This window comes from Triticum aestivum, chromosome 4A (genome assembly GCF_018294505.1).
Source record: "Triticum aestivum cultivar Chinese Spring chromosome 4A, IWGSC CS RefSeq v2.1, whole genome shotgun sequence".
Lineage (NCBI taxonomy): Eukaryota > Viridiplantae > Streptophyta > Magnoliopsida > Poales > Poaceae > Triticum > Triticum aestivum.
The window spans coordinates 28,604,747-28,616,614 of NC_057803.1; the positions used below are offsets into that span (position 1 = coordinate 28,604,747).

Genomic DNA, 11,868 nt, shown 5'->3' on the forward strand with positions numbered 1-11,868 from the left:
GGGCGCGGCGGCGGCGGGGCCTTCCATGGCCGGCGACGAGGAGGAGTGCGGCGGGACGTGGGCGGGAGGAGGAGCGGTTGGCTCCCGCTCTGGCTCGGAGCGAGCGACGAGGAGGAGTGCGGGTTGGGGGACATTTTCCCCTCAACCCCTACTTCTACAGATTGCAAATTGGTTTGAGGGTTGGACCTCTAAATTTTTTTACGGGTTTGAGGGTTTAAAGGTTCTAGTCTACGGCGTTTTTTCGGCAAAAACTATAAAAAAAGCAGTTATTTTTAAGGGTTCAAGGATTTAAGGGCTCTACTAGTAATGCTCTAACCACTATCCCCTCTATCCGATCCTCTGATACTCACCCGCAACACATTACGCGCATGACGCAATCTCGGAACCCTCGTTTACAATAATGCCACCACTGTCCGCCGGCATGAAAACTATCAAATGCGCTCATATTTTCACACACTGAAAGATGGCTTCTAATGTTTCCTAGACTGGTTCGTCGTTGCGTCCTGTAAACCACGAGACCCAAATTAACAACCACACCGACAATCTTTTCGACTGCAAACTTAAAATTAGTCACAATGAAAGTAACTTAACTAGTAACATCACACATTTCAATACAAGATTGCTTATGTGGCAGCTAATTAATGAGAAGAGAGGGGTTTATGATACTTTCACACATTTCAAGGCATAATGAGTCTATAGCCTAATAAATGAACTCTTTCATGATACCATCCATATGTTACTACCACTATGAAGGTAGTAACATAGGCCGGTAACATCGGCAAGTTAATACTCTATGTTACTTCCCACTATGAGCAGTCTAATTAAGACGCAGACTTAAATAAATGAAGAAGAACGAAGAGCCTCACCGAGAAATTAGCACGCCGGCCGGGATTACAGCTAGGGACATGACATGATGCTCCGGAAGAGAGGGGCTTTGCACATGATTAGTCGTAATCCAGTGCAGCTAGCTAGGTACTCAAAGTTTTGAAATCCATGCTTGCGTGGAGAATATTCCCGGTCAAACACATGCGTTCCGTGCGGACAAGACAGAACATACGATCTGCTAGCAGGCGAAGCCGCAGTGTCCTCGGTCGATCGGTTCCATATATACGTGCGTGCGTTTTTCTTTTGATCCACTATTTTTGGCACCGTCTGAACGATTAAACACAAACAAAAGGCCTGTTCGGAATCTCTCCCGTCCGCTCCGCTCCACTTCGCGGAGATTCAGAAGCTCAGTTTGAGCTGCTCCGTGAAAATAAGCTGCAGTTCCCTTCGCTTCGGGAGCGCAGTCCAGAGAGCGAAGAGGAACCGAACAGACCTAAAGTGATATACCATGGGCTGGCACTTGGAACTGGATAGGGTAAGGTGGTCTCGTTTTCTCCTCCTCGATCAGAAAATGAAAGTTCCGGGAGCACATGAGCTGGCTGCTTACGCAGTACGCACCACCTGCCTACCTCTATTTGTTTAGCCAGCCATCCAACCTGCAACAGGACTACCGGAGAGCATCGAATATTGCATTCGTGAACAGTAATATGTGTGCAAATGTATACACAGTATGTTTGTTTATTGCCAACATTTTAGCTTGGAGTGATCAATTGCACCTTAGAGCATCTGCAGCCCCAAACCCGCCTCGTACATTTAGACGGGCCATCCGGTCACGATTTTTTTACCCAGACGCTCCCCCTCAAACGGGTCTCAAATGTCCGGACTGACTGGCATCACTCATATCCAGCTCAAATATCGGGCGGATATAGGGGTGTCTAACCGCGCTCGCCACGGAGGACTGACAAAGGGGTCCCACGCGGACTCGCCCGAAAACCGGCAATCCGACGAACGCCTTCTCCGTCGCCGCGGGTGTGAACGCCGTGTGGCGCCGCTCCGGTTCACCACCCGAGACCAAATCCGTCTACTTAACCCGGTCGGCATCCCGCAACCCTAACCCATCCACATCCCCCTCTTCGTGCAGCCAATTTGAACCCATCCACCTCCTCCCTCTTCCGCTCTGCACACGTTCCGTCATTGTCCGGAGGAAGATCATCTACTACACAATCCTCACGCCGGAGCACCGGTACTAGATCCAGCAGAAGATCCGAGAGAGACAAGCCGCACGCGTCGCCCGCAGCGCTGCCGGGCTGCCTCCGAACTCGCCGGAGCCGGAGGAGCAGGAGGAGCGGTCGGGGAAGAGGAGGAAGAGATGCTGGCTCCGATGAAGGTGGAGGAGGTGGAGCTGCCGGGCATCAACATGGAGCAAGCAGAGGCGAAGTTCGTCGTCGCCCAATCAGAGTTGATGGCGGAGCAGTAGGCCGTTCTGGAGTCCATCCAGGATGAGGCTTGTGTGGAGGCCAACCAGGCATTCCTCTGGTAGTAACAAGCGGCATCCGACGCACTCTTCGCAGAACTCGACGTGGAGATAAAGAGGAGGAGGCTCGAGCGGAGGCGCCGGAGCTGCAGCTGCCGCCCATGCTGCCGAAGCCGGGCACGGAGATCGTCGACATCTCCGATGATGAGTACCTAGATGATCGACGTAGCATGTAGGTTTATTATATTTGCATGTCCTTGTATGGATTTAAGAATCTAATATGAGATACTCCAATGTAGATGCAACTACTGAAATCGTATGCGGTCCGCATCTATGGGCGTCTGAGGGGCATATATCCGCGTGTAGATGCTCTAAGAACCGAGCTTGGGGTGCGCAACTGGATGCCATACCAGACTGAACATGACATCTGACAGAGAAAAACTAGGAAGCTGTTTTTGTTGGTAGAGGGTAGCTAACTAATCTGTTGTGCAGAGCAGTGAGTAGATCTTACTACATCAGTAATAATCAGTTAATTTCTGTCCTTGCAAGTTACCTACAGTTAGTTGGACACTTGAACCCAAAGTAACCGACGTGGCGACTCTCACCACACCCTGCTGGCGCACCAAGAACGAAAGGGAAGCTAGCAGAGGTGGCAGGCTGGCAGCTATGGCCATGAGAAAAATGTAACAAAGACAGACAGACAGACATGGCGGAAATGGGTACCTTTGTTTTTTAGGCAAGGAAATGGGTAGCAGAAAGACGACGATTAAGCTCGGAGTGGGCAAACCAGAGGTAGGGCTAAAGGAGGCCCAAGCATGTGATTAAAGGGCGCCCATGAGCAACCGAGGCCCACCGGTCTCCGCGTGGCCGGAAACCGTCCTGTCTGCTCCCCTGTTGTCTTTGCGGTTACGTGAAAGCAAAAAAAAAAAAAAAGGCAGCTGAACGAAATAAAGTAGAACATGGCCAAAAGGGCAGTGAAACGTTTAGGCGGGAGTTTACATGGATCAGAGCATCTCCAACAAGCCGCGTTAAACTAGCGCCGCGCCGCAAATTAGGCCGTTTTAGCACGCGCGCAACGCGGCGGGTCGCTCCAGCGCAAAAACGGCGCGCGCTATAATGGGTTGGGCGCGCGGTCGAAAACACTTAGCCGCGCGGTGTATTTCGGGCGCCCGCTGCAGCGCGTGGCACACTCCAGCGCTCGCGCTCGCACTTCCTCTCCCACTTCCACCCCCCGTCCGGTCGCGCCGCCGCCGCCGCCTGCGCCCCCCGGCGACCGTTCAGGCTTCCCCGGCCTATCCCCGCGCGCCCGCGCTTCCGCCCCATCCCCTCCTGGTCCCGTCGGCGCTCGCGCGCCTCCGTCGTCCGAGGAACAACGCCCGAGTGCTCGCTGCCGCACCGCGCCCGCAAGGTGTTTGACGAAACGCCTACAAGGTATGTATTGCTCAAACTTCATGAATTTGATGCATGTTTTGAATTGTAGTTTTTATAGTATAGTATTGAACATTGTAGATGAGTTCGTCGTATGATTCTTCCAAAGAAGAATTTGATATGGAAGAGGAGGAGGATCTTGCAATGATCCTAGCTATGCATATAAAAAAAACCGAAACACGGTGGTTCGGTTATGGGTCGGCAGAAAATTTGGAGAGATAGGATCGATGCCCACAACAGATTGATCAGGCATTATTTTGCGGAGAATCCCATATACCTCGAGCCGTATTTTCGTCGCCGGTTTAGGATGAGCACCGAGTTGTTCAGGCGCATTGCAGAGAAACTAGCGAGCCATGACCGTTTTTTTCAGCAAAGGAGGAATGCCGCCGGAGAGCTCGGGCATAGCACCTTTCACAAGGTGACAACCGCTTTGCGTATGTTGGCATACGGTATACCGGCTGATCTTGTTGATGATCACTTGGCTATGGGTGAGAGCCAAGCCATCATGTGTGTCAAGCGCTTTGCAGTGGGAATTGTGCAAGTGTTTGGCGAGGAGTATTTGAGATCTCCCAATGCTAAAGACGTCGCAAGGCTATTGGCGATGAACAAAGCTCGCGGTTTTCCTGGCATGCTTGGCTCAATAGATTGCATGCATTGGAGTTGGAAGAATTGTCCAAATGCATGGCATGGGCAATTCCACGGTCAAAAAAGGGTTCCACTATAATCCTTGAAGCGGTGGCCGATCAGGAGACTTGGATTTGGCATGCATTCTTTGGAATGCCTGGATCTTTGAATGACATCAATGTTGTCAACCGGTCACCACTGATGAATAAGATTGCAAATGGTGAGTTGCCACCGGTGCAGTTTGTAGCAAATGACCGTACGTACAACTATGGCTATTATCTAGCGGATGGCATCTATCCAAAGTGGCAAACCTTCGTGAAGCCGTTGAAAAAGCCGGAAGGTAAGAAAAATCTTGACTTCCACAATGCTCATGCGACGGCTAGAAAAGATGTGGAGAGAGCATTTGGGATTTTGCAAGCCCAATTTGTTATTGTGAGAGGACCGGCTAGATTTTGGGATCAAAAAATGTTTTGATACATCATGCACGCTTGTGTGATCATGCACAACATGATCATCGAGAATGAGCGTGGCCAAGATTTAGACTACTCACAGTATGAGCTCTTGGGATATCCCGTGCGAGTGCGACGGAGGGCTGAAAGGGTAGCCCGTTTTATTGCCTCATATCATGCCATTCGGCGTCCCGCAACGCACAATGAACTTCAGAATGATTTGATTGAAGAGTGGTGGGCATGGCATGAACGACAAAGAGCATGATGATATCTGCATTCGACATTGTATTGTTCATGAACTATTTGTTGTATTTATTGCATTTGTTGTACTGAACGATAAACTTTTTGTTTGAGTTGTAATGATAACGAAATTGAACTATTTAATGTTGATTTATTTTGTTTGTTTGATCATTTTTGCTCATAATACATGTATATGTGGTTTGTGCGACGCGCGCGCTGTATTTTTATGCTCTGCTGGAGCGGCGCGCGCGCTGCATTATAGCGCGGCTGCTGGAGCCAGCGCAAGCGGGCGCGCTAAACCAGTCGAAGCGCGCGCGGCAAACAGGTTTTTTACGCGCGGTGCTTAGCGCCGCTGTTGAAGATGCTCTCAGGACCTGTCCATGGACGCAAATGCAACCCGGTTAATATGTTCAGGCATTCGACTACAACATGTCCACGTGAGCAATGTGCTCCACGGATTCGATCCAATCCAATCATGACTGATTTCGTAAGAGTGTGGGAAAAAGATCGGCCGGTCGGTTGCTATAACACGGACCTGATTGGTTTCATTCAAAAAAGATTAGCACGCGTGCCAGCTCGATCAACTCACTCGGCTGAGATGATCCAAAACATACTTCATCATTTGAATATCGTGCGTCTGATCCTCGAGGCAGGGGAACACAACCAACCACTACGGCCCTATCCGATCCCCTGACTGATGCTCACCGGCAATCCACAGATTACGCGCATGATCCTAGCAATTTCTTCGCTCGTTTACAATAATTTCGGGTTCGGCCAGCATGATCATTATCCATCCAATGGTTTCTAGACTGGTTCGTCCCGGCTTCCTATCCTATTATATATATATTAACATAACGATCGCATAATCGGAGTCGACAAGCCGTACGTACTCCGAGCACCGACAATCTTTTTGTACAAACTTGATTAAGACGCCGACGTATAATAATCAAATGAACATGAAAAAATCGGCCCGCCGACGGGGGCATGGTTTCACGAGTCCCCTGGCCTGCCGTCGCTCGTACGGCCAGGGCCAAATACACATGACATGATACTCCCAGCCCAGCGCCAGAGCCAGAGGAGAAGGATCCTGCTTCTGCACATGATGTGCAAGTCGTAATCAAATGTCGCTGGTGGCAGCTAATAATTTCCTTGGTGGTTTCAACGTCCCATTAATTTGCGCTGCTGACACGGTGCTTGCGTGGAGAATATTCCCGGTCAAACAACACATGCGTGGGGACAAAAACGCACAACATACGACCAGCAGGGGGTTTAGTCTCCTCGATCCATCTCTAGTCTGTTCAACAGACCATACATATACATCCGTGCGTGTGTTTCTTTTCCCCCACTAATTTGGCACCGTCTGAACGAACGATTGTATATATAGAGCAAACAAAAACGCAGAGGTACCACCAAAGTGATATTTTATGGGCAGGCACTTGGAAGTGGATAGGATAGGGTGGTTTCGTTTCCTCCTGCCATCCGTCCGGAAATATTTGTCCTAAAAATTGATAAAAATGGAAGCATTTATAACTAAAAAAAATCTAGATATAACCATTTCTAGGATAAGTATTTTCGGACGAAGGGAGTAATTTGGAAATCGAGGCAGCAATACCCCTGTTTGTTTGTTTAGCGGGATTGTTTTAGGCAACCATCGAACCTGGCTACTAGCCGCAACAGGAGAAACGAGCAGTACTGCATTTGCGTCCAAAGTCTATCCCTCGCCGTGGAGTACGTAAATACACTGCGTGTTGTTTATTCCGGGGCGCAACAATTTCCGCTTCCTTCAAACGCGGGCGTACTCCTGACTCACTGACTCGCAGGCAGTTGCTGCAGTGGTACGTATCCACCCATGGGTAGGTGGTACGACGAGCCTGCCTGCAAAATGTGGGCGAAAAGGACGTATCAGTATGTGATTTTCCAAGCATATACTTATATTTTTTGTTTCCCTTCCGGATAACCCAGGCACGTCTTCCACTGAATTCCACGGCCCATTTCGTCAACACCCAAAAGTTCAGCCAGTCCACTCAGATTATTAGGAAGAAAAAATATGAAAAAGAGCAGCTAGCGTTGGCGCACCTAATTAACCTTCGAGATTGCTCGGAAATGGTCTCGAAGCCAAATCACCCCAAGATTAGGATTTTTCCCACGGATTGCGACAAAAAGATTGATTTCTCGCAGGATAACGTAGTAAATAGGCTGGCCCTTGGATTCACCGGGGCCGCGCATGTCGCTTGCGCCGTCCGTCGTCCATTCGATAATGTCAAAAAGCGGATGTGAATATACAAAGAGAAAACGACGGCCTACTTTCAGAAACAAGAAGAAAAACGACGGCCTGGCCAGCCGTGACGCATACTCATCTCAGAAACGAAAAAACAATGCCTAATCCTTCTCCCGGATCACCATCGAGTATGTCATCGGAAGCCTTAATAATGCATTATTACCAGCAGTACATGTACATCAGGCCGCAAAATGCAGCTTGGCCAGCACGCACGCACACGGAAAATATCAAAAACCACGGCCGTCCAACACACATAGGACACACACACATACACAGAATAATAAGTACCAAAAATATCCAAAGCAAACATCGACGTAGAATAATTCCGAAAATATCCACAAGGAATATCAACGCCGGAAGAATATTCCAGATAGAGCGAGCGGCGTACTCCATGCCCATGCGTACCTATCCATCGGTTTTTTGTCTAAAAAGACCACCTGACGAATCGACTTGCTAGAAAAAACCTCCTCTAAAAAAATTGACAAAAAAGACCAGCTGCACCGTGGCGGCAGGTGCGGCAGCCGACACGTGGCACCTGCCGCCACAGGTGCTGGCCTGCCGCCACGGGCGCAGGCGGCAGCCCATGCTTAACAGGTTTTTTCGTCCGCGTGCAAGCTGCAACGGAACGTGCAGGAATGGTGCGCACAGGTGCGACGCAGCGAGACGGCAGCTACTGCTGCGCGTGTTGCGACAGGCCAGGTGGGCCCTGCCGCCACGGCCCGAGGCGGCAGCCGCTGCGTACGGCTACACGGCAGCTCGAACCCTTTCAAATGCATATCAACTTGGAAGAAACTTGCTAGTACTAGTACTTGGGTTAATGGACCAACTGATTTCAGTACTAATCACGAGCTGGCTTCTCCAAAACGGCCAAAAAAATCGGTCAGTACTCGTCAGCTCGCCGTGCATACACGGCCACACTAAACAATACCCCATCCTGATGCTGATCTCTCCCCTGCGCTAGCCGCATGGATTAAACAAAGCAGCATGACCTCCGCGTACAGGGCGCCCTTGCCACACAGCGGCTGCCGCCTCAGACCGTGGCGGCAGGGCCCACCCAACCTGCACGCGCGAGTTGGTGCCGTCTGGCCGCGTGGCGGCAGGGCCCACCCCTCCAATCCGTTCCGTTGCAGCTACTTTCCGGACGAATAAACCTGTTAAGCCCGAGTAGCTGCCTGCTCCTGTGACGGCAGGTGCCACATGTCGGCTGCCGCACCTGCCGCCACGGTTCAGCTGGTCTTTTTTGTCAATTTGTTTTAGTAGGGTCTTTTCTAGCAATTCGATTCGTCAGGTGGTCTTTTTGGACAAAAAAATCCCTATCCATCCTCCCGGGCGCCGCGTCGGACGGGCGACGCGGGCGAGAGCACAACACCAATTTTGCCGCCACCATCCATCAGATCCTTCGCTACCATCAAAGGTTCAAGGCGGCCAGCCTCCAAAATCCAAAATTCAATGCCTGCAAATTTTCTTGCCCGCCACGACGCACGGTCCAATGAACGAGGATTAACTCCCCGTACTTAATCGCTTCTTAATGTGGAAATCGTCGCCTCTTCAATTGTCCCGATCGGCGATTGATCACCACGTCGCTCTCGGATCGACGACAGCGGCGGCGACCGAGGCTAGATTAAGCACACCGGTCCACGATTCAACGCCAGCCTAGCTCGCCGCCAACGAGCGCGCACGCAATTTGCGACCTATTCGTTGATCATCTCATTCATCTCTTAATTTAGCCAAACCACTGGGGCTTAAAATCAAATTAATTAAGCAATGGAGCTCGTGGCAGGAACAAGATCGACCATCGGACGCGCGATGGAAGGCAGGGGAACCAAAATTTGATCGGAGGCACGCATCGGTTATGGAGGATGGATGCCTCCGGTCCGAGTAAAAACTAGGGCTAAGCTAAGCTAGTGGAGCCTCTCGTCGCTGTCTGCTAGTATGTCAGCATTGCTCTTCTGCCGGCCGGCCGGCCGGCCGGCGAGTGCAGGTCGTCGGCGCTGATGAATGAGTTTTCGGGCGGCGGGTCGCGTCACATGACGGAGCAGGAGTTGGGGTTCTCGTCGCTGAACATCTGCGAGGGCGGCGCCGTGTCGAAGTGGTAGGGCGGCGGGTACGGCTGGTACGCCTGGTGGTTGGGGTGCTCCTGCTGGTAGTAGCCGCCGCTGGGGTGCTGCTGCTGATAGTAGCCGCCGGCCTCTCTTGGTTGCTGGTAGTAGCCGCCGGCGTCGCCGCCCGGGTGCTGCTGCTGGTAGTAGCCGTTGGCGCTGGGGTGCTGCTGTTGTTGGTAGTAGCCGCCGCTGCCGCTGCCGGCGCCGGCGTACCCCGCGCCGTCGGCATTGCCGCCGTAGGGGCTGTAGTAGCTGGGCGGGGGCCCCTGCGGCTGCGGGTACGGCACCTGGCCGTACGGCGAGACGTGGTGCGTCCTCGCCTGGACCGGCGCGGGCGCCACGGAGGCCGCGGCGGACGCCATGGACGGGCCCGCCACCTCGATGCCTTTCCCCTTGTCCTGGCTCATGACGACGTGGTCGCCGCCCGCCTCTTTGTCTGTCTTCTTCTCGGCGTCGCCGGCGCCCTTGTTGTCCTTCTTCTCGTCGCCGGCGCCCTTGTCCTTCTTGCCGGGCGCGACGGCCTCGACGGCGCGGTTGAGCTTCTCGGTCAGGTACGCCACCATGGCGGGGACGTCCATGGTGCCCGTGACCTTGACCTCGTCCTTGGCATTGCCCTCCAGCTCCACATGCTTGACCCCTGGAGTAGACAAGACACACAGAGAATCGTCAATTTCGAACGGAAGACACAAAATTAACAGCAGAACAAGCAGAGAAATCAAAGAATCAAGAAGAATCCGAGCAAAACAGCACCTTTTATTTTGTATATCCGGCGTCTGATGCGGTCGGCGCAGCCGTCGCAGTGGAGGCGGATCTTGAGCAGCACCGTGGTCTCCTGCGAAAGAGAAATCGAAGCGGAGAGATCGTGAGCCGCGAGGTCGGTGGGACGGGCGTGGTGGTTGGGGGCAGAGTATTGCGTGGGGGTAGGATTTGCTGCGTGTGTTGTGTACCGACCTGGAGCTCCGTGGGCTTCTTCTCCTCGGTGGGGGTGGGCGGTTGCTTCTTCGCCGCGTCTTCCTCTTTGGGCGGCTGCGGCTTGGAGGCGCCGGCCTTATCCCCCTTGTCGGGATCCTTCTTGTCGCCCTCCTTGTCGGGGCTCTTCTTCTCGGCCGCGGCGGGGGCTGCTGCGGGCTTGGCCGGGCCGGGGCCGGCGCCGGAGGAGACGATCTCGACGGGCTTCTTGGTCCGGGACTCGATCCGCGCCTTGAGCGCGGCCGCGTCGGCCGTCCCCGCCACGACGACCCTGTTCGCCGCCGCGTCGGCCACCACCGACTGCACACCTGTCGAGAAGCAGCGATTCAGCACCAGACCAAACAAAAATGCAGAGAAGGGCAGAAGAAATCGGCGGCGGGATGGAGCGGGCGCGTACCGGGCATGCTCTTGATGCTGTTGCGGACCTTCTTGGCGCAGCCGGCGCAATGCAAGACCATCTTGAGCACGACCGGCGGCGGCGGCTCGGCGGCGCCCTCGACGGCGCCGGGAGCTTCCTTCCCCGCCCCCATGGAGACCGACGAGGCTGGCTAGCTACGCTCTGTGGCTCTCCGCGAGATTTTTCTAGACTCTTCCTCTCTACCTCTCTCCTACACGTGTTGGCGCGAGCGGGGGAGCGTGGGTGTTTGACGGCGCGGGCGAGGGAAGAGAAGCCAAGCGGAACGAGACGAAACAAAACGGCAGTGCGGCGCGGGCGGGGATAAATAGGCGGGGGGAGGAGCGGGCGGAAGGAAAGGGCCGGAGGAGGTAGAAGGCAAGCGGAAGCCGTGTGGCGCGCGGCGGGGCGGTGCCGGTCGCCCGATCCGATCCACGTCCGCGGTAAGTTTCTGCCCGCCGCTGCTGTTTGCGGGCGGGGTGCGGAGTGCTGGTTACGCCCGCTCGCCGTGTCATGTCATGTAAAGGTGAGCCCGTCATTGCTCGTACCACCTTTTCTTCCACCGGTCGGGTCGGATTGCCTGGCTAGCTTAGCCAAATCGTAGCGCACGCGCAATGGAGTGGCTTTTGGTTCACAAAAAGGGTTCCTTTTCCGATGTCTACACGGCGTGGCTCTCCTTTGGTCCTTTTACCATAGACGTCGTGATGTTTGCGCGTCTTGGAACGATATAGGTGAATCCTATATCGTTCGGCGGCAGCGCTATGTTTTCTTGTTTTATTATTAGTTTCGAGCATGCTACACGGGCAAACAGTGGACGTCATCTCGTCTCTCGTCGGTGATGCCGTCAAGCCACCCCTCTCTTGGAACCAGCAATGATTAACGTCGGAGTGTTCTCTTGTTTTAGGCCTCTTTTGGTTCATAGGATAGGATTATCATAGGAATAAGAATCTTGTAGAAAATGATATGACATGTATCTCAAATCTTATGAGTAGGACTAGAAAACAAGATGTCATTTGGTTGACACCAAAAGAATTTTTCCATTGAGTCTAGGCTCTTTTTTATTTTCCTATGAAATGTGGAGGATA

At 53.0% G+C, this 11,868-nt stretch overlaps 1 protein-coding gene across 1 annotated transcript; it reads right to left on the reverse strand.

The window, feature by feature from the left end:
• Positions 1 to 9,054: 9,054 nt before the first annotated feature.
• On the reverse strand, positions 9,055 to 11,089 carry LOC123084907 (heavy metal-associated isoprenylated plant protein 6). Its single transcript, XM_044506437.1, has 4 exons — positions 10,787 to 11,089; positions 10,372 to 10,697; positions 10,171 to 10,252; positions 9,055 to 10,057 (listed from the first exon to the last, which is right to left on the reverse strand). The coding sequence occupies exons 1-4, from the start codon at positions 10,917 to 10,919 to the stop codon at positions 9,342 to 9,344; spliced, it is 1,257 nt and encodes a 418-aa protein (XP_044362372.1). The 5' UTR covers positions 10,920 to 11,089; the 3' UTR covers positions 9,055 to 9,341.
• Between the last annotated feature and the right edge of the window lie 779 nt (positions 11,090 to 11,868).